The sequence below is a fragment of the Camarhynchus parvulus genome, chromosome 1A (assembly GCF_901933205.1).
Source record: "Camarhynchus parvulus chromosome 1A, STF_HiC, whole genome shotgun sequence".
NCBI lineage: Eukaryota > Metazoa > Chordata > Aves > Passeriformes > Thraupidae > Camarhynchus > Camarhynchus parvulus.
In genome coordinates, this window is record NC_044586.1 from 33,911,268 (window position 1) to 33,934,045 (window position 22,778).

Consider the following 22,778-nt stretch of genomic DNA (forward strand, 5'->3'; position numbering starts at 1 on the left):
TTCCAAGGGTTTTCACTAACTGATTATATCTGCTTTGGCAGGATAGATTTTACTCTTTTTTTTTTTTTATTTTAGGAACTTCAAAACGTACATCTGGAGAAAGCAAACGCATTTCTTAAAGTTACTGCTGCTTTGGGAGCCTGTGTTTACATCATGGATGCCACATATAGACAGATCTGGGTTAAAGCAATCTGGTCTAAGCAGAGTGTCCTCAGAGCATTGCTTCCAGCAGAGCTTTGCCCTCCAGACACCAGCAAGTGCCCAGCTGCAGGCTCTGATGCGGAAGGAGGATGTTTCAGATACCATTATTCCACTCATTGCCCTCCTTCAGGCCAGGGAATACCCTCTGCGTGGAGGAAGACTTTTTATTCTTTTGAGGAAGCGGCAAGAGGGATCACCTCTCCTGTTGTATATCTTCTCTTTGGGACTGGAAGCTTCTTTCCCTTTGACCAACCCAGCTAAAACCAGGCAGCAGTGTAGGCTGTAGAAAATAACTCAGCTGGCTTGGAGGCAGAGATATGGGTCTCTCTCATATATTATAAGCGCACAGGCATTGGTTTCCCTCATATATCATTGGGGACTCTCGAGTTCCATCCCCTTTGCCACACCCAACCTCACACCTATGCAGGGCACGAAGTCTCAAGTGCACCCACTGCTCTTTATCTTTCTTAGCCGACATGGAAACTGGATGTCCTCTCCTTAAGCCGGACCCCAAACCCCGCTGCCGGCCGTCGCAAGAGCTGGCTCGGGGGCTCCCCCGGCACCCCGCAGCATCCCTGCCCCGCCCGCCGTGGCCCTGCGGGCGCTCCGCGACCCTCCCTTGGGGGCCGGGCAGCTCCTCTCCACAGCCACCTGTAGCTGCGGCTGATTTTTCCGCGTTTCTCCGAAAAAGAGCTCTTCTCAGCCCCGCTCTCGTCCCGCGTGTTTTACTTAAGTGAACCAAATGTCCATGTATCAGGAGCGGAGGTGGTGTCTTTTGGGAAAGATGCAGCACGTATTCTCGCTGTCGCCTCCCCGCGCCCCTCCGGCGGGCAGCGCGGGACCGGAGGGGTGTGTAGGGCCGGCTCGGCTGCCCTGCCCCCGCCCCGGGGCGGAGCTGCGGCCCCAAATGAGGCACGATTTCACCTTTGGGCTCGTCTTCCTGGAGCGCCACTGGAATTACCGCCGTCCCGGTCCCCGCTCATGGCTCTGCGCTCTGCCGGTGGTCCCCGCTCCCAGCCCCGACGTGGAACGGCCGCATCCCCCCTGTAAAATGAGGGGAGCGGGATCTCCGCGCGGGCGGCGGGAGCCGCTCTTACGCCTGTCGGAGTTGAGCACGGAGGGAGGTGAAACAGCCACCTGAAACACCCGAACCGACAACAAGTTGTCTCGCCTGGCAGGGCAGCACGGAGAGCGGCCGGGGCCGGAGCCCGGCCGGGAGCAGAAGCCGCTGTCGCTCCTCCGGCAAAGGTAGCGGCGGGGCGGCGGGAGGGAGCGCGGGGCTGGCGGGGGAGCGGGAGGCTGATCCCACCTGCCCTTCCCCGAGATGCGCGCTCGCCTTCGTGATTTGTCTGAGAAAGTAGCGAGCCGAGCTCCACACAGACAGCTTTTCCTAGAGTATGCCTGCTGCCTGCGCTGATGGGGTGCTCTGTATTTCTTCCCAAAAAGCAACCCTTTCCTCCCTCCCACAGTGGGGGTGGGGAGGAAGAGAAAAATATCTAAGCCTTCTTTTTTCCCCCTGGTTAAGCTGTTAGGACAATAAAAGATAGATGCCCATTAAATAATTAACCGTACACTTTCTGTTCCATCAGCTCGGTTCACACAGCCCCGCGAGGGAGAAGGGGGTGGGGACGGTGGCGGATCCATAGGCGGTCGAAGCAGCAGCAGTGCCATTTCGGTAGCCTGCTTCCAGGGGAAGCGGGAGGCAGCCCGGAGCTGTGCCCGGAGCGGGCGGGCGGCACAGCCCTTCGCGGCGGAGCGAGCAGAGCTGGCCGGCGGTGGGTGGCGGGGCGGGCCGGGAGGGCTCTCCCGGAGTGCGGGTCCGCGGGAGATCTTGGGAGGGGTCTGGGGCAGGCCGTGACCGCGGGGAACGGTCCTCCTACGGTGGTGCTTGTGGGGCTTCTTCTCGATTTCTTCTGTTTGCGTTTAAGGCAGAGGCTCGTTCCCCGCGGACCTGCCGGCGACCGGCTGCCCTCCGCCCAGCGACCGGCGCGCCCCCCTCCCGATCCGCGCCGCCGCCTCCCGCGCTCTCCCCAGTCATGTCCCACCCGGAGCGATGGGGAAGCTCGAGGACAACGAGAGGGTGATCCTCAACGTGGGGGGCACGCGGCACGAGACCTACCGCAGCACCCTGAAGACCCTGCCGGGGACCCGCCTGGCCCTGCTCGCCTGCGAGTCCCAGAGCGAGTCCCCGGGCGGCGAGGAGCCGCTGCCGCCCCCCAACCCGCCGCCGCCTCCGGCGGGCGGCTGCCCGGAGCCCGGCAGCGGCTGCAGCCCCCGGGGCAGCGGCGGCGCCAGCGAGTTTTTCTTCGACCGGCACCCGGGGGTCTTCGCCTATGTGCTCAACTACTACCGCACCGGCAAGCTGCACTGCCCCGCCGACGTCTGCGGGCCGCTCTTCGAGGAGGAGCTGGCCTTTTGGGGCATCGACGAGACCGACGTGGAACCGTGCTGCTGGATGACCTACCGCCAGCACCGCGACGCCGAGGAGGCCCTCGACATCTTCGAGGCGCCCGACCTGCTGACGGGCGAGCCGCCCCCCGACGGCGACGACGACGACTTGGCCGCCAAGAGACTGGGCATCGAAGACGTGGGGGCGGCCGCCGAGGGCAAGGGCGGGCGCTGGCGGCGGCTGCAGCCCCGTGTCTGGGCGCTCTTCGAGGACCCTTACTCCTCCCGTGCCGCCAGGGTAAGCGCCGCCGGCCGGCGCTCCCAGCGGGCGCTGGGGAGGCCGAGGGGCTGCTGGGGTGCCCCGAGCGGGAGCCGGCATCGCGGGGAGGCTGCCCCGCTCAGGGTGTGCGTGCAGAAGCGATGCTTTGGTGGCCACTGCAAGGGGGACATCGGTCCGCGTGGGGTAGTGATGCTTGTCCCCTGCACAGCTGCAGGCCATGTCAGGCAGCGCAGGGGTCCCGCTGCCGTCCCTCCCATGGGAGTGTGCGGGGGTGAGGTGGGAGCTGTGCCCCGAGAAGCCTGCAAGGGAGCCCACAGTCACCCCCTGGCCTGTGTGGGGTGTGGAGGGGGTGGCTCACTCACTGGTGGACCTGTTTGTGTGTGGGTGTGAGCAGGAGCAGCCCCAAGGCACCCTCATCCTCCATGAATGTGTGTTTGGGGCTGGGGCAGGTGGCCTGAGGTCTCGGGTTTGGGGTCAGGTGGTGACAGTGACACTGGAGAGCGACCTCAGTCCATTCTGAGCTTTGCTCTGTCTGCACTGGTAGGTGATCCTGGTTCAACAAAGTAAATGTGACAGGGGGTCACCCTGGCTCTTCCTCCACTGATTTCTCAGGGTGACCCTGGCTGGCTCAGTGACTGAGGGACTGGGGACAAGAGAGTAAGTGATCATACTGACTTTCTTTTACTTAGATAGGGATTTTAGGTTTTTATGCTCACTACTTTATACTTTGATGAGTTGGATTTTAGTTCTGTCTCTTCATTGCAGTTGTCAGAGGTGATGAGGGTTTGCTTTCTAACTCAGGGCTTTGGAGCAAACAAATGGTTGTAATTCATTTGAGAGAAATATGCAGTGGTGTCTCTAATTTAACCAGAACAGCAACCAGCAAATCCTCCCTCCAATACAAGACAAAGGACTTGTAATAGGAAATCCTTGATTATAAAATGGCAGTAAGTATTTTGCGGCGTATTTATCAGGATTTCCATGAAGTATTCAGAGCTAAACCTCATTTTGCAGGAAGTGCGGTTATGGTGGGTGTAATCTCCTAATCAGTTCCACTTATTCTGCTGGCAGTCTCATAGATGTGCACTTAAGTTTGTGGTTTAGTGACTTCTGGAGTTGTACCCCATGGCATGATGCAGTTTCTGCCTGCTCACCATATGCACTTATTGAGGTAAGTTAAACAGAAAGTAAAAGTCCTCACAGTTATTACTGTCACTTACTGTGTACCAGCATTGTTTATGTTTTTGAAAGTTGCCTACCAGTATGTTTTCCCTCAAGCTGACTCCAGTTGATTCTTAAAGTATATTTTTAATAAAGAATGGGTTCTGAAGAAAAGTTACCAGAAGTGTCTATCTTTGCTCCTCAGTGTCCCACATCTCAGCTGTCAGAATCCTAAAGAAGATGTGGCTGTCAGTTACCTGACAGGCTGTAGTGTGTGCGGGGATTGCCCTGCAGGTGTTCTTTCACCTACTGTCTTGTGGAAAGTTGCTGACGCTGTCAAAACTGCAGCTTTTGTGAGAGAATCTTCCTGCTCAGCTTCACTGGAGAACTGAGAAGTACGGAGTAAGTGTTAAGTGGAAGATACCAGGAGAAGTAGGAAGGTACGCATGCTGTTGTGCCTTAGAGTTGAAGTTGGGTTTTCAGTCCAGTCTTTGACAGAAGCTGTAGGCACTTGTTTCCAAATTTTCCATCTGTACTAGATCATCCTGAACCATTAGTGGCTTGGGTGAAGATATTTCAAGTTTGCAAAATGAATACTGTAATTAACACTATAATAGGAAATTGCAGCACGGCAGTCTTAATCTCTTAGAAGATAGAGTATTTACCTTTTTATAATTTAACTGGTTTTAAAGATTTTATTCTGATTTCAAACCCAGGCAGCCAGAATAAGGCAGTGTCAGAACCATAATAACAGCGTCTAAATCTGTAATTTCATTTTATGAAGATCTATACTTGATCTTTCAGGTAGGGAGGCAATTTCAAGAATTTCTGGTGAGTTTTAAAGCGTTAAAGTGAATCCTTTATTTAAGGACTCGCATGCACTTAGTAAGCACTCTGGAACACAGTAATTTAAGGTGATGGTAACCTTAGTTTGGAACTGAGACATTGTTTTTCCACACCTGAAATGAGAGCCTTATTTTCTCAGTATTCTGGCAAATACACTCTTGTTTTATGTCAGCTGAGATGATGACTAACTCTAAAAACATTTGAGTGAAATCCTGGGCTTACTGAAATCAAGACAAAACTCTGTGAACATCAATCTTTGCCTCACAGTGTTAGTTACTGACTCATACACCACTGAGATTATGGTGGGGCTGCTTAGTGGTAAACTTTCATAAGAACTGTGATAATTATTTTCTTTTAGCATTACTGATTTAGGTTCACTAGTGTCTTTTTTTGGGAATTATGATGCTGATAAAAATGGGATATTTTCTGTTAATGAAATGGTACTTAATATTTGTGATTTTCTTTATTTGAAACTGTGATCTCTAAAAATAGAAATTTATAGAAATTCAAATATAAGTTGCCATGGTAACCTCTTTGGGGATAGTGCACGCACAAGATTATTCTAGCAAGACCATCCAGTGATGTTATATAAATAGTGGAACTAGTTTGTTGACAAGAAGGTTTACTTTAGTCGAGATTTTAAAAAAATTCAACTTTTAGTGCAGGCAATTTGGTAGTCAGATAGTGACATCTACTAAACATGGGGCTTGTAAATATGAAATATAATCCATGTATATATGATTACTTTGAAACCTGCAACACTTCCTTTTGTTTCCCAAGTTCAAGAGTTAGGTCTGAATGTTATTTCTGTCTTCATATTATCGTTTTGGATTTCACAGACCGTGAAATGAAATTAAAGAGTGCAGCCGTACTCCTTTCACTCCACGCGTAATGGAATGATCATTCACAAAAGGCTGTTTGACACAATGCTCTTAATGTAGATGTGGAAATCTACTGGCATAAGGTGCTCTCACAGGAGGAGGAGTGCTGGGTGACTGAATCTTTGTGTGTTGGTTAAAACCTCTCTGAAACAGACACCTAATTCTTACCTGCCTAAAACCTGTGCACTGTTTTGTTGGTTAATATCTGTAAGTGATTTTGGTGTCCAGTGGCTCCCAAGTGCAGGTACTTGCTTAGTAAAGTGCAAAGATACTTCTAAGTAGTTTGTAAGAAAGCACAAGAGGCAATATTAAGTGCTGAGTTCAAAAAGTGTCTGCATGTGTCCAGCAGGAGCTGGAATGCCAGTACTCATCTCAAATATCATATTTCAAAGTAATTACCTCTAAAACCTTTTTACTTTTGAATAATAGTTGTAAAATGATGCTGTTTAAAGAAGTAATTAGTATTTGTCATTGATTTTTCCTCAGAATTATGGATTACTCCTGTACTGGATGCAGGAGTGCAAAAATGGCCCTGAAATTCACCAGGTCCATAGCTATATATCCCTGATGTTTTGGGGAGACTGTAAATCTCTTTGTGGATAATGGGCCAATGGGGTGGTTAAGCAGTGTGGGAGTCAGCATGGCCCAGGGCACTTGAGCTGGCGCTGCTGTTTGCAGCAGCTGAAGGCAGCTTACACAGCCCCTTTGCTATGGTTTTTATCTCTAGGAAAGATCATCATTACTTGGTTTACAAGGAAATACAAATCCTAATTAGCAAGTATTTGTCAAGTTTGCTGTAAGTAAATATTCACTGCAATGCAAATAAACCCACAAAAACCTTGCAGTCTAGGCATCAAGATATATCTTAAAAGTGTTCTTAAAAATACTGATGCTGCTTCATAGTGACATGAGGAGCTGTATTTGAGCAATGGGTGGTATTTTTGGAGGGAAAAAATACCACCCCCCTCTACTGCTTTGTATGATATTTAGTTGTCAGAGATTCCTTTCAGTGACCCATTACATCTACACCAGCTTCAGACATTGGGTGAGGTGAAGAATCAGCTCAAATGAGTGGGATGCGAGAGGGGAAAAATGTGGTTTTATAGATTCCCTCGAGGCGAAAGGTACAGAAATTATGTTGGAGAACGTTCTTAACAAAGATAACATCTTTATTTGGTGGCTTGCTTATGTTTTCTCCAGGTACCTAGATACCTGTTTTGATACCTGTCAAGAAAGCCTTGATTTAGGAAGCCTGTCATGTACTATGTTGAATGACTGAAGTGAGTTATATTTTTAGGTCTTTGCCTGTTCTGATGAAAGACAGGTTTTATTTTTGGTGGAAACAATACTGCTGCATCAGTCTGAAATACTGTGAATGGAGTGGTGGAGGTACATTGATCTCAGAATATATGTTTGTAGATTAATAGTGAATAGCAAAGGTTAGCTATCTTAACTGGTAGGAAGCCCTTTAATACATAAATGGAAATCTTTACTCTGTCTTTTACTCAACGAGGAAAGCAGGTATATTTTAGATTTTACTATTCAATTATTAGTTAGGCAGACAGCTGTCTGAAAATGGCACAAAGGAAATAGTTAAGGTTGATGTCTCAAAGAGGGTATTCCTTTTGTTGGTAATCAAACACTGGATTTATTTACATGTGGGAAAATATTCAATTACATTAAATTAGTGAGAAACAGTCATTCTGCTTGAAGCATTTATGCTAAGGGAGCTGTCTTTTTTTAAAGACACATCAAGATGTGTTCCTAATGACAAAAGTAATATCTGCATTACTGTTACAGATATTCATGCACTCTGTAGCTTCATGCATACATGGGCTGCCCAAATCACATTGTAAGTAATTTTTATTAATTTACTTTTGGCATGCTGCCTTTTAAAAGTCCTGACTGGAAATTTTAGCTTAATACATGATGTATAATCAACTAGCTTGATCTACCCTAAGTGTAAATGGTTTCTGATGGTACTGACATCAGAGAGGTAAAATCAGCAAGATTTCTGCCTTCCTAACTTCTGCCTCTTCCTCTACAGCTGTTCTGCCTGATGCTGCTAGTGTTTCCATGGAAACAAGCCAGCTCTTCGCTTCCTCTTCCCATTGAAAACAGCCTTCTCACTGTCACTTATTCATCTGGGAAAAGGATTTTGTTATGGCTCTGACATAAATGACACAGAGATGATATGTCCTATCATTTCAGAAATAGATGCTATTAGGTATGTGCATGTGCATACAGCCAGATTGTCCTTCAGTGACTCTAAAATAATTTGGTTAATGGACTTAGGTTGAATTTGCTTTGGTGTAACTGGAAATGGAAATCAGCTAATTAGACACAGCCCAATATAGTAACAGTGTGAGAAATATTTTAAATTGAGAAATCTGGCAGACAATGTTCTCTTTTTTATGTAGTTATTATAGATAGTAGTATTTGTCATGTTTGTTTACAGTGATAAAATTCTTAAATGCTTTACTTTGAGGATGAGAATTTATTTTCAAACTGATTAAGATGGTGGTGGGAGGAATAGCTCGCAACTTGGGATGAATATTGTCTAGGTTTCAGTGCTACTGTCAGATGAGGAATCACGTTATCATGCGCATCATGTGATGCAGTCAGAATATGAAATAAGTGATGCAAGAAAAGTGGTATCTTCAAGGTCCTTTTATTCTTAAGGTCTTTTGGTACTTAGTCCAAAGTAAATATACCAGTCAATACCCTGTGAAGAAAACAGCATTTTTGCTTGATTTGGAGAATTTGTGTTAAGTCATAATCAAAAAAGTTCATTACTCAGACAACTTCCATATCCTTGATTAATATCCTTCATTGTAGGGACTTTAATATATTATAAGAGAAGTTTGTGTAAAATTTGCCTATCCTTCTCTCCCTCAGTGATCATTGGCAGAATGTTATTCTCTTCCTATGAAGGTGCCTTGCAACTGGGGTAGAAGAATAAGAGAAGAGGAAAGGCTCCCTCTGTAAATTTTTAATGTTTTAATAATCTCTTATTAAAGTGATGTCCAGTAGTTTTAAGATGGAAGAAACAAGTTCTTCTCGTGATCAAGTGCGGTTTCAGCAGTGTTCATTTTTCCAGAGATGGTTCCTGCTCGTCCTGTGATTCAGATTCCTGGCTCATCTTAGGGAAGGCAAGTTTCCTTCAGCCATGACTGGAAAGAGAGGGTTTATGCTCTCTATATTTAGCACCCAGTGGAGGTAGTGTGTTCCCTTTTAATTTTAATTTTAAACTTTTCTTTAGACCTCACTTCTGTAAGCATGGTTTACATAAACTTACTGATTCAGTGTAAAAATTTGTGGGGATTTCTGCAGGGTTTTGGTGGTGGTTTTTTTTTTCTTAATTGTGAATAAATTAGGCAAATAAAATACAGGTATAGTAATATTCAGAATATCAAACTATCAGCTGTCAGTCTACTTAGTGAATTTTTTATATTATACACTTCCTTTACATACTCTTATTCTTTCACAAGAACACACTTTTCCAGTATAAATCAGTAATTACACAGGAATAGAAATTTTATTTTAAAGAAATGTTAAGCAAGTGATTAAATGATTTATGTGGAGAGGAAATAGGGGAACTATGTCCAGTCTTACGTGTGCTCTCACTTCCAAAGAGCCTTCTCCCTGATGTGACGGCTGAAAGACCAGGATATTTCACACGTCAGAAATAATTTATTCTGGTGAACAAAATATTCAATTGGGGTAATATGCAAGGACGTAGTAGTATAAATTTAGCTTGGTGATATTTATCAACGTGATCAAAGGGATTCCAGTTGTACTGATAACCTGGTACGATTTTTTCCCTGTAGTGGTATGCATGTGTATATGTTGATATAACTAAATGGGATTTTTGTCAGATGCTATAGAAATAGCTGTAGAGAATGAGCATGAATCATACGTTTTTGTTTTTTTTTTGTTTTGTTTTACTAATTTGTTTAATTAACATCTTTGTTGGTACTTTATGATGACTAAAGCAGTTTGGAAAGAAAAACTCCACTTCCATCTGTTAATCGGAAGTGTTAAAAATAGAATGCCATCTAATCACGTGAAATACAATGTCTTGTGATTTGTGATTTGCTTTACAGATTTCCTGGCTGAAGTGGTGGCTTGAAGCTTAAAAATCAAATCATCTAATTATGTATTATAGTAGTGTGTTGATATTCCCCCTGCTGCTTTTAAGTTGAAAATTCTGAGATGTTCCTGTGGTTTTGGTCTTTTTACCAGTGGGTTAATTATTACAGTAGTGTGATAATTCAGTTCTTTCTTGTTACAGACAGCCTTTTGTAGTTTCTTAATGTTTCTAGGTGAAACTTAGATATTGGTTCTTTGATATATTCCAGCAAAAGGCTGTAAACAGAGAACAGTCTCTTAGCCCAATGCAGAATAGTGTGGTAGAGTTCATTAATATGCATGAAATATGACACACAATATGATCTAAGCTTGTTTCTGAAAAAAGTGTAGTTTTAAGTAAGTATAGTTTAAAGTGTTTACATTTTCATTAGTGTATAGCATAGAGAATTACATTTTTCCACTCTGCCTAGTCTTTATAAAAGGGTAAATATCCCTTGAAGGTTGTGCATTTGGCTTGGATAATTTTTAGAGTACTAAAGATATAGTAGATATATAGCAGTAAACAACTTCTTAACTGTTTAATTCTTACCCAAGAGAAATAATTCTTCTTTGGCAATGACTTTCACCCTGCTAAAATGCTTGTTTTGATAAAAGCACAAGGCTATTCCAATATTAGGGATCTGATAGTACCTGGGGTTTTAGAGCAACAGAAATCAAATGCTGAAACTCAGTTAATGGCAGAGAAAATTGCATTGGAGAAGATGAAATGTAGTGGAGTTGAGAGGGGGCTGTGGAACAGTGCTGTGAAGTGCTGGGTACATGTTGTTGCCATAGTGCAGGGCACAGGCTGAATCCCTGAGAGTTTTGCAAGGGGAATGTGTTGGTGCCTGCTGCAGCCCTGAGCAAGAGTTTAACCATCCCCAACAGCACCCTGCTGCTGCTGCTGGGCACTCCTAAGGGGCGGGGGGAATATCAGTGTCTTCTAGCCACATTCCTGTTGGCCTCAGTAATTTCTCAGATTGTGAATGTTCACAAAATATATTAGGCTATTGTATGCTCTGAACTATAAGATTGAGGATAATAAAATAAAATAAAATGTCGTAATTATTATTTTATATAAAGCCTGTCCAGTAAAATAACTTTAGTGTTTTTATTAATGTAGATACAAAAATTATCACAGGAAAACGTAAAAATGTTTTTGAAGTATACAAAGGCCTGAATATAAATTTTCTTTAGTTCTTAGACAATATCAAAGGCGATCTCCTCAATAGTCCTTATTTTTGCATAGGTATTTAAAAATTCTCTGAACTTTTCAAGTGAGCAGTAGTCTTTACTGGGTGTTGGTAATCCTACTAATATGAATGGCAGTTATGTTTAATAATTGGTTTCAGGAGTATCTTCATTTTCACAGGATTAATTGCTAAGAGCTGAAAGAGATAATTTTGGTATTTTTTATTAGTAGCATCAAAAGTGTTACACAGGTCTTTTTTGTGACAGGAAGTTTTCAGTATTCTAAGTTTAATCCAGATATGGTTTGGAGAAGAACCTTATTTGCCTTCCTAGTTTCTGATCTCATTTGGGAAATAAATTTTCTTGCATTTGCAATTCTAGATCTGATACCTACCGTTAGATTTTCATTTGAATTTTAGGGTGTAATTGATGCACAAGCACATGTGAATTTCACCTTGAACATTCTTCCCTTGGTCTGAAAAATTATTTTAAAAAATGGTAGATAACTCAGGTGGGATCCAGTTATGCCTTTCTATAGCTTCCTGAGAAGGGGAAGTGGAGAGGGGGGTGCTCATCTCCTGGTATCCAGTAACAGGATGTGGGAGTGCTTCAAAGCTGTGTCAGACGTTTAGGCTGGACACTAGGAACCATTTCTTTACTGAGAGGGTGGTCACACACTGGAAGAGGCTTCCTAGAGAAGTGGTCAATGTCCCAAGCCTGTCAGCATTTCAGAGGAATTTGGGCAGTGCCCTTAAAACCATGCTTTAACTGTTGATTCAGCTGTGAAGTGGTCAAGCGGTTGGATTTGATGTTTTTTGGAGGACCCTTCCAACTGAAAGAATCTATCCTATTCTAAAGTAAGTTGGGTTTTCCAACCTTACTTTCTTTCCCTTACAATGGAAAATCAAGTCCTTTTATCTAGTAATGATAGTCTTTCATATTTTCATGGTTTAAAAACAAAAGTGTATATAGTAAAAGACATATAATAAATGACATTAACTTTTTCTTTAGGGTAAAAATCAAACAGGGTAGGATTTCAGTGTAGGTATTGAACATCAGCTTTGCTGTATAACTCATTATCTCTTCATTATATGGTAATACTGTATGTTAAATTGATTTAAATTCTTAAGGCATCTTAATCCTTTGGCCAGTGAGTTTTATTGCTGGCTGTATTAGAGACTGTTTGAATATAGTTCAAATTTGACAATTGAGACTCTTGACAGCAAGACAGAGTTATTTTCCTGATTGCCTAGGTGATATACCTGTGCAGCTTGGAAAATAAATGGCTGTGGTTGTCATTTGTCTCCAAAACAGGCATGTGAAACTAATAGTGCAGTGACCTCTGAATGGTCAACTAAACTGGTTTGATGTATTGCAGCTACAAGGTCTCCTTGGTTAGTCATTGCATTTTTAAAATTGGTGCTTTGATAGCAGAAAAAATGAAATGGGGGGAATTAAAAATGAAAATAAATATTTAATAACAGGGAAAATTATGTCTTGGGAAAAAAAAAAGAACTGTTATGGACTGAAGCAAAGAAGGTGTTTTTATTGTCTTGGTTTGTCAAATACAGCCAGTCAAACCTTAAAACTGGCAAAGATATTTCAGGTTGCATGTATGTTTCTTTTGACTATGTTCACTGTTTTAAGGATAGAAGATGCTGGGTTTTTAAGTAGATAAACCTGCAGTTTATAAACTTCTTGCTTCATTTGCCATTTCTCTGATCTTTTTGTGAGATGGGAGCTTTGATCTTTCTGTCTTTTCAAAATTACTTCCCTAATGACTAGATTATGACATTTTTGAAACAGCTATGGTAAGTAGGTACAGTCTGCACCTCCATCCAGGAGCTGTGACAGCAGTGAGTGTCTCTTAGAACTCTAATTGAAGGCTCTCAGAATTGGTTCTTACTTGCTTCTTCACTCTTCAGCTGCACTGTGTTGCATTCAGCATCTTGCACTGTCACTGAGCCAATGGCTAGCTATTCTAGTACTTCTGAATCAATGCCCTTTCCAATGCTTTTGTATTAAAATTTACCATTTTGCTATGGCTTGAAGTGCAATGATCACTGTAGATACCTATCTACTTTAGTTGCTGTGTTAGCAGTTTTTCTTTGAAAGTGTGATAGCTTGCCTCACTTACTGAAATGAAAACTCTGCAAAATTTCAATGACTTTGTATTCTCAACAATTGAAAGACATTTAAATTTAGTATTTGGTAGCAGAAATGTACCTATTAGTTTCTAGTGAAGTGAAGATGTAGTTTATGTTGGGTTTGTATTTCATTAGAGCAACCTCTCTTGCAATGCACTCCTGACAGATTTGTGAGATGAAGGCATTACTCTTTGAAAAGATACCCGCTTTCTTCAAATATGAAGAGCTCAATTTCTAAAATGTGAGGAAATATTAAAATCCTATTTTGTACTGCTGCTGTTTGTATGCTGCTTGAAAATAAGGATCAGGAGGTGTCTGCTAGTAATTATAATGAACAAACTTTGCAAATCTTATTTTGTTTGTTTACTGGCAAAGCAATTTTAAAATAACAAGGTATTTTTTACAGTTTCCTAATCACAGGGTGAGTAATATGTTGCCTCCAGAAACCCAAGCCTTGTCTGTGGTTGGGAAAGTCTTTGAAAAACTGGAGGCTAAATCAAAGTGTGTGACCTAAATTCTTCATTGCAATTCTGCTGTTCAGACAAGTAGTGTGACAATTGTGTGCACTGAAGAAATGTGAAAATGGGGTGAAATGAAAGTGTGAGACAGGAGGGAGAATGTTTGGGATCCTAGTGCTTTCAGACTTCAGGTGATCTTATCCAGATATACAAATGTGGATGCAAGTATTTTGTGTATGTGTGTATAGATGTATCTACATGCACAGGCATACACATGCATTTATAAACAAACTAAAACCAGGTGTTTCTAACCTGTAATTATGATAGTCAGTAAGATTTTATTTTCAGTTTTTGGATTTCCCAATTTGTCCTTGAAGATTTTAATGAAGAAGGCTGCATCCTCTATTTAATTATTAATTCAGTGTTCTTGCTTTTACATGTTTAATTCAGTTCCTGGCTGTAAGTCTGAGTTTTGTGGACTGTATGAATATCTTGATTTCTTAGGCTATGATGGATCAATCTTACTAGATATGCATCTATATTACAATATTGGCATACAGTAATTAATCATGTTTGATAACAGGAGTAATGTTCCATTCATTATAAATTTTATCTCCGTGAATGTGGGAGAAACCTGAAGGAGTTACATAACTTAAGACATCTTATTTTCTGTGAACTGCTATCTCATTGGTGACTCTCAGGGCTGAATAAAGTTATTCTTGTTTGTTAAAACATACATTCTCTATGATATTTTATAAGACATTTTAAGAAAGTCATGTCTCCCAGAGATGCAGCTTTCCCTCCTTCAGCTTTAGTAAGGGGATATATTAAATAAAATCAGATTTGATAATCGTTTACATCAGGTCGTGTTGATAACACACAGAGTGACTTTTCATCTTTGAAGTATTACAGCTGGTTTTATTATTGATCTGGCTTTTTTTTTCACTTAGTTCTTTTTTTTGAAGGTGTTATGTTTGCCCAATTATCCCTTCATAAAAAAACCAAACAATATTTAAGATAGCAGCAATTTTAATTGAATAATTTAGAGAATATATATTGACAATATAATTTGATTAAAATAAGGGATAATTTGGTTCAGATAATAGCGCATAAGCAAAAGATAAACCGCGGGGTACAGGGTGCAGGGCTCTTGGACCCCGGCCACCTCACGTACGAGCTTGCCAAGGGGAGATTCACCCCTTATAAGCCAGGTGTCAATATCATCTCCTCCCATTTTCGATGCATCACACTTCTATCTCCGCCCTCATCACCACCTTTACGGCGCATGCTCCATCACTCGTTTTGGTGGTCACACAAGTCTTTGAGGGTCGTCATGATGAAGGCCTCTCCTCTTCCTCTTTTGTCCTTTAGTTCACCTTTGGGTTACACATGCGCACCAAGCCAATATAATGTAAACTAAAACTAACATTCTACTATATTTTAGCATCAAAGCAATAAATCTCTTATAATTAGCGTTTTCCTGGGACCCAACCAGGTTTTCCCTTCTTTTTGTTAATTTTGGTAACCGTTATCTCTTGCTATTTCCTCCTATCCTGAACATCTGCAGGGAAGGGGGGTGGTAGAGCCCCTCCTCTCGCTTTTCTTATTGGCATTTAAACTTTTAAACTCTTTTATTATTTCCAAATATTGATTACTGTATCCATATTTATTACTGTTTCAATTTTATAAGCACGAATCATACCTATTTACCACAAATGGAATAGAGGATCAGTTCAAGTTAAGTTCATACATCTCTGCTTCTTGTGAGGATTACAGACTAATGAGAAGCATAAAACTACAAAACCGACATTTAAGCAGAAGATGCAGAATGTCATAATACAGTGAAAGCTGGGAATGGTGTAGGGATTATGTGACAATGAACTCATTTGGTCAGGCTTGGAGGGACATTGAGATTGAAGAGGGATCAGGAACTAAAGTGCTAGCAGGGAGTTCTGGAAATTGAGGTTTATGTCTGCTGTGTTTCACCCTTGACTGGAAATTGAGAAGATACAACTGCTCTCTTACCTTACAAAATAAAAAAAAAAATTAATTAAAAACCAATCAGTGCTCAAATAACAGAGTTTCTAAAAAAGAAGGACTTGAATTTTTGTTTGTGACTGTAAAATATAGTGCAATGAGAGCTAAGGTAATTTTCAAAGAAGGTTGGGGATTGTTTGCTGGTTTCTGTGCCTGAAAATGTAAGTGTATGTAATCATTTAACAGTCCCTTTTTTCCTTCTTTTTTCTGTTGTTTTTTTTTTTTTCATTCAGTGACTCTATGGTAGAAGTAAAGTATGACTATGTAGCAATTTGAATGTATGCAGTAATGAGTATGAGAGGAAATCCTCAATGTATTGCTAACAGTGTTTGCAGAGCAGAGTTGGAGAAGTGTACTCAGAGAAGAAGGCTTATATCTTACACCTGAAGAATACAGAAAAAAACCCCAACATTTTGACTGCAGTAGGAAAACGGTGACGATTTTGAGGCAAAGTCTACATGGAAAAAACCACTTCAGTCATGTTAGTAATAGTTGCTTTGTTGAATGTAAACATAAGGAGATTGAATTAAAATCATAGAACAGTAGAAAAGACCTTTAAAATCATGAGTTAAGGAGGAGGTTGGCACATACTGGTCTGCTATAATTTTTCTTCCACAATTTTAGTAAGTAAAAAGTTTGCAGAATTTGATACTGTTCACTGAATGTCTGCAAAGACCTTTGGTATTCAGCCCGTGCAGTTAAATTCTAGCGCAACAGAACGTAAAGTCTCAAAGTGAAAAATGTTGTTCAGTCTTTACAGTTGGCTCTGCTGTCAGTTTGATCTGCAGGATATTAGAATGATAAGTATATTGAATGAGCTCATGTTGATTGTTGATTGTGTTCTGTAGCTGCTTTCTAGGGGATGCATTTCATCAGGCTTTAAAAAAAAAAGAGGGTAAGATTCCAAGGGCATGGTCAGTGTCATCAGAAATTACAGTAGCACCTAATTTTGTATTTCAGGAGCATTTGCATTAGTTACTGAAAGCTAGTTGCTCTTCTTTGCTGCATTTTAATAGGTTAATAGTTTGTACTTAATTATATAGATCAGTATTGGCTAAGCTTACAGCAGTGTTGTAATTGAGTTACTGTAAATTTTAGTATGAGAGTTTTTCAACAGAAATTAATCCTTAATTCTGAAATAACACCCATCTTTGTGTCCTGCTTTTCATGTACAAGATCTGTAGCTGTAAGTTTTCTCTGTAGAGATGGATGAATTTGTCCTATATATGGTGAATGCATTTTCATGAGCAAGATGTGTAATATGTTGCTTAACAGTTTATTGTGAAATAATGCCAAACATTTTGCTTATTGATCAGAAATGTGAACTGTTATCTAATGTGAAAGCCATGAACAGGAAGAGCATTGCCATCAAAATTGAAGTGTTGTTTTGAAGATTCCTGGGGCATTTATATTTTGATTTTTTTTTCTCTTTTCCCTTGCAAGGGGAAACTATACTGAGTTACTATATCAGGAAATGTATTTTAAGGAAGCTCTACTGAGTTATTACAGGAAATTCATTAATAGTTTAACTGTGGTGTTTTCTGCTGGGGAGTAACGAAGCAAAACAAAACTAACATTGAGTTATGTCTGGCCAAGATTTGAGAATGTGCTTAAAGCTTGTGACAGTATTGGCTGAATGAAATCCAGGAGACGGCAGTTGGCAAGCCTTACGTCTGCTGTGATCGTCGACGGGCAAGCAATTTCTTCATTCAGTTAATTGCTTTGGAACAAACAAGATGCAGGATAAACAAGTGAGCCCAGTTTCTTGTTCTACCTGAAATGATGGCTACCTATACTTTTGAGAGAGAATGACTGTATTGTGGGGGTTTCTCCTGAGGCTTTTGAGGTTTGAAAACTCTTTTCTAAGTGTGTTGTTAATAGCTGTGTAAAACAGGGCTGGATTTCAGCATTGATGCCCAATACAGAGTAATGCCAAAACTTAAACCAACATACAACATTTTACTTAGAATTCAGTGCACATTCCCAGTCAGTAAACCAACTGTAAAGTATTTGTCAAGAGAAAATTTATAGCGCTATAACTTCATGTCTGTTATGTGCACTTTCTCTTTTAAGAGTTCATGTACTGTGCTGATGTTGTGTGTTGTTCTGAATTTGGCAAAGCTGGTTCTGAATCAGGAGTTTAAGGACAGATCTGGTTTCATGTTCACTGTGTATCTTAAAAATCCCCAAACCTTCCATAATAGGAAAAAATAGTTCTGTGTATTTCTAGTTGTTGTTGCAAATTGCTGGCATGAGTGACTAGGTTGACCCTGAGAAAGCTACGAGCTGGTAACCATGATAATGATTTGCAGTGCATTTTAAACAGAGTTTGGCACTAGTTGTTAAGAAGCCTCTCCTTCACTCCTGTGATATTTATTAGAGTGAAAACCCTAATAAATGGGTGGATTTTCAAGACTTACCTTGATAAATACCTTGCTTTTTGTGACGATTGCAGTTCATAGCACTGTTCTGTTGAGTCAAGGCTTTTTGTGCTTAAAAGAAGTACACTGCTTCCTGCATTAGTCTGGCAATCTCTGAGTCAGGAAAGGATTTCCTAGAATGTGCAGGGAATACTGGACAAAGTGAGCATTGTCCAACTGGTAAATTAAATGTGCTAGGGAATGGAAGTGTGCCTGTAAATAGGAAACCAATCTGCAAAAAATACATAAAGATCTTGAGGAGAGAGAATCTTCGAGGATAAATCTAATTGGGGGATACTGAAGAAAAGTGATTGAAATTTGAAATGGCAGTTAAATAAAAAGAAAGGTCAAGAGTGAGAAAAGGAAAGGCCTGTTGGAGAGTGGTGTTTTGTTTGAAGACTATAAATTAAGTAAAGCTCCAGAAATTAGGAACTGGTGATGCCCTGAAATGTAGGTTGTGTTGGTTATAGTTGCTTCTGGATTTGTTTTATTCTGCTGCCTGGGGAAGAAATAATACACATTAACAGTTTTGTAGGGTGAAATATTTGCATTTATCACAGTCCTTGGGAATTCTTCAGCTGATTAAAGTATTGGCAGGGGAAGAGAAAGGAGCAGGGCAGGGAGAAGCCTCAGTGTCCATTTATACAAAGCTACAGTCTTAGGTTTGATTAAACAGTTGGTTTTTTACTTTTGAAAATCAATATATTAAATCTTTGCATTTACCATGTATCTCTGTGAAGATTTATCTGAATGGCAAAACTTCTGTGCACCTCTGTAAGCTTTAAAATGGGATGCTGTACATGCATTTGCTTTTTATTTTCTGGAGAGTCCTTAGCTCACAATCCTGATGCTGTGCTTAATAACTGTCTATTAAACATGGTGCCTGTTGTGCAGTATCTGTCACTTTTTAGATAAGAGATTTGGAAGTTAAATATATAACATATGTGGCATTGAGGTCTGTCTGTGTTAGATTAACTATCTAAGTGTGTACCTGTATGTAGCCATATTAAGAATATTATTTAAATGGTGAATTTCAAGAAATTGGAACACTGAGTTTTTTTTTATTTCAGTTCACAGGAAAGTTAAAAATAGGTCATGTAGGAAGAGAAGAGGCTAATAAGATAAATGTTTAATATTTGAAATTCAGGAAAACCACTAAGTGGCATAGAGTTTTATTTTTAATTTCAAAGTCATTAGTTTTTACAAAATGGCCTTGAATAAAATTATCCTAAAGGGACTGTCTTATACATTCTGAGCTGATATATTCAAATGAAGGCTTTTTCTACATCTCACAACCTATTTTAGGGCTCTTGTTGAAAGAACATTGATACTAAGAATGATGATTCCACTTTTTGTGTCACTAATCCATAGCAGAAGCAGTTCACTCTGAAATTCCCCTTGAAAATAAAGTAAGACTTCTAGAGCCAAGCAAAGGACTTCCAGCTCTAGGTCACTAAGAAGCATGACTTCTTTACACAGTATCAGAATTAGAGGGACATGCCCAAGTGAGCAGTGAAGCAAACTGCCTCTTCTGTGTTGCTGTGAATATAAAAAGACATTAAAAATCATAAACATTGTATAATCATAAACAGTATCTAAATCATAAACATAATCTAAATCATAACCACTATAGAAAAAAAATTCTTATTGCCACATTGTAAGTTTACAAAAAAAAAAGGACTGTACTTCTAGGATACATTTTTATCATTTTTATTATTAGATTTAGGAGACTTATGTGTCCATTCAATTAAGATGAAGACTGAGAGGAAGAACACTAAAAATCAAAAACAAAGCTTGAAGATTTGTAATACTCCTTTTCCTGAATTATAAGTGATGATGATTAAAGTGTCAGACAGTCTTGATAATCTGCTTTGTCTGTGTTCATAATCAGACTACTTCATGAAAATTTGAATTATTTTGGAACAAACAGGAAGAGGGAGAACAACCAAATGTATGAAAACTGGTCTGTGTGAATGATGATTTTATGACACCTTTCATCAGAGATTCACTTCAGAATGCCTTACTTGATAATTCTGTGGAAGGGAAAATTCTACCCAGATGTGCAGAGTCATAGACAGTTCTACTTCTCCACTAAATTTAGATTTTTCTTAACTTTTTTTTTTCCTAAATTAAAGCATATGAATCATCATCATTCTTATTTCATGAATTTGTTACATTTTAGAACAAACTAATTTTCTTCAGGCTATTTTCTACTTTTTCTCATTCACTTATTTTTCTGCTTGGTTTTTCCAGTTTTTTTCCCCTCCTTATTATTTGAGGACTCTCTAAATTTAGGTAACCCTTTGCTCCTCTGTAGAAAGATTCATCAGCAAGGCTTCTTCCTGTAAGTGTGGGTTTTATATCTGTAGAGCTAGTGGTGTATCTCATGAGTTCAGATATCTGATCTTGTAATACAGAATAAATGGGCAAGTCCATACCCCCTTCTTTTTCCATTTTATTGAGTATTGTTAAAAAAAGCCATAAATCTCTATAGATAGGCTCACTGTTAAGTGTAATGAACAATATTATTTTCTTTTCAAACACAGTTAGACTTAACAATCTTAAAACTGCAGAGAGAACTGCATCTAGTTTTTAATACTATCTGCAGATCTGTTATATCCCTGTTACAGAATCCTCTACACAAAGTCTGCCTGAAAAGCTCTCAAATGTTGTGGCATATACTTTCTCAGTTGTGTGGCCTGGAGGTGTAATTCACTGCATCTAATATTAGGAGTCTAAGTTCCCCATCTTTTTGATAATTTGAGGTATAGGCCTAGATGATTGAAAATAGTTGAGAGAGATGCATTTGTTTGGACACAGTAAATTCTCTTTTGAGTGTTTCAAATATAATCCTTCTATATGTGTGACTGACATGGGCAGTTGTGCTCTCTACTTCATTGGACTGCATTTGTTTTCCCATAAGCTCTACTAGTGTGAACTAAACAATGTGCAAAGTGAAAATTGTATTTGTGGCCTAAATGTAGATTTGGCACTGATCTAACTAAATTGTTAGCTAAAGCTGATTTGCCTAAATCCATGTAGCAAGCTTCTATGACTATGCTTCAATCAGTTGAAGAGTGCCCAGTCCTCATTCAGCTTAGTTTGGCTTCCAAACCCATTTTCCCACACTTAACAGAGTGTACTACAGGCTGTCTCTGATGTAAATAAGTTACTTTGCAAATCGGTTTAGCTAAACTGGAGAAATTTCTCAATGATTTCTGTAAAGGTCACTTGCAATATTAGTGTTCTGACCCTTGTAAGAAATTCTAGGAAGCCACTGTTGCATGCCTTGAACTATCAGTTCTGGTTCTGACTGCCTGAGATACATGTCTGAAATACAGACATGTAACCAGAAATGGTTTTCTTGAAGTATTTGAATGAAATCAGGTTGAACTGACTTTTAGCTACTTCTGAGATACTTACTGTGTTTTGTACTTTGATTTTTCCAGTCCTTGCCATAGCCTCTTCCAGCTGTAGATTCCATATATGTGCAGACTGTTGTTGCCATATGTCTGCACATATTTGGCTTGTGTGTGTTTTGGATTGCACAGCGTGAGCCCTGGTAGGGAGAGTAATGAGTTCCTAATGCAATTCACTGTCAAGTATGTGGCCTCATCAAAATCTAGCATATTTTAGAGAGCTTGGATGTTCTTTTTTCATCAAGTCAGTAAAATCATCTTTATTCCATTCCAGCATATCTTCTTAATGTTAATGTGGAGGAACTGTGACAGCTGCCAGCATGGTTTATTGCAATTTATAACGTCATGTAACCACCAATTGATTTTTTTTCAGTCTTTGCATTTGTGCTGAATTTCCTCCTTTGCCATGCCCTCCAAATGCCCAACAGAGCCACTGAATTATCTTTGGATGTGCTTTGGCTGCATGACCCCTGTTGGGGCAGACCTCTAAATCTACTACTTCAATATTCCTGATTTGAATTCCCCTTGGCACAGCCCACCTTCTGCATTTCCAAGCCAGGGAGCAGAGGCTGGGATGGCTGCATCTTACGGGAGAATTTACATGAGGCTGGGATTTGTTCAGAATCAGCAGAGAAATTCTTGTAGTATGTAGCAGGCTTGTGTTTTTGTGGAGGCTGGCACCCAAGAGGCTCACAAGGTGAGGTCTGTTTTCCTGTGATGTGTGGGGCAGTGAGAGCAGTACTGAGAGGGCTGCTGTGGACAGCTGCCAAGGTAGACCTGTGGAAGTCCATGGCTTTGTTTTTCAGGCCTTTTTTGGTGACAGAGTAAGAGACAAACCAAAACACCAGCAACCATAAAAACTGTTTTTCTACATGAAGGAATGGTAATCCGTCAAAATGGATGACAGCGTGTTTTGATTCTAAAAGGTATGTAAATAGTCTCTGTTCAAAGGGAGAGTAAAGCAGGGGCTCAGCAGGAAGCCTGGGAAGAGGCTGCAGTAGGCTCAGCAGTGCTGAAGTGATGTTCAAGTGGAAGGCACAAAGTGCTTATGCAGCATCATGGTAGCTCAGTTTAGTTTCTTTTTATTTTATGAAGCTGGAATAATTCCCTAACTGTAAATTCTAGTTCTCATGTTTCAATTTCTGATACAAGAAACTATTGGGTAACTTTTTGATAGAATAAACTATATTTTTACCCATTGCCCTCTTCTTCATTAAC

General features: G+C 40.5%; 1 protein-coding gene across 4 annotated transcripts in view; it reads left to right on the forward strand.

The window, feature by feature from the left end:
* The first annotated feature begins 1,113 nt into the window (after positions 1-1,113).
* The window catches only part of KCNC2 (potassium voltage-gated channel subfamily C member 2), a 102,113-nt gene continuing 80,448 nt past the window's right edge, over positions 1,114-22,778 (forward strand). For 3 of the 4 annotated variants that reach the window (XM_030960584.1, XM_030960588.1, XM_030960586.1), the window contains exons 1-2: positions 1,114-1,449; positions 2,130-2,887. In XM_030960584.1, coding sequence (XP_030816444.1) covers positions 2,255-2,887 — 633 coding nt within the window. In that variant the 5' untranslated portion in view covers positions 1,114-1,449; positions 2,130-2,254. Of the gene's footprint in view, positions 1,450-1,868; positions 1,977-2,129; positions 2,888-22,778 lie in introns of those variants that run through there. The other variant, XM_030960585.1, reaches the window with a different exon arrangement.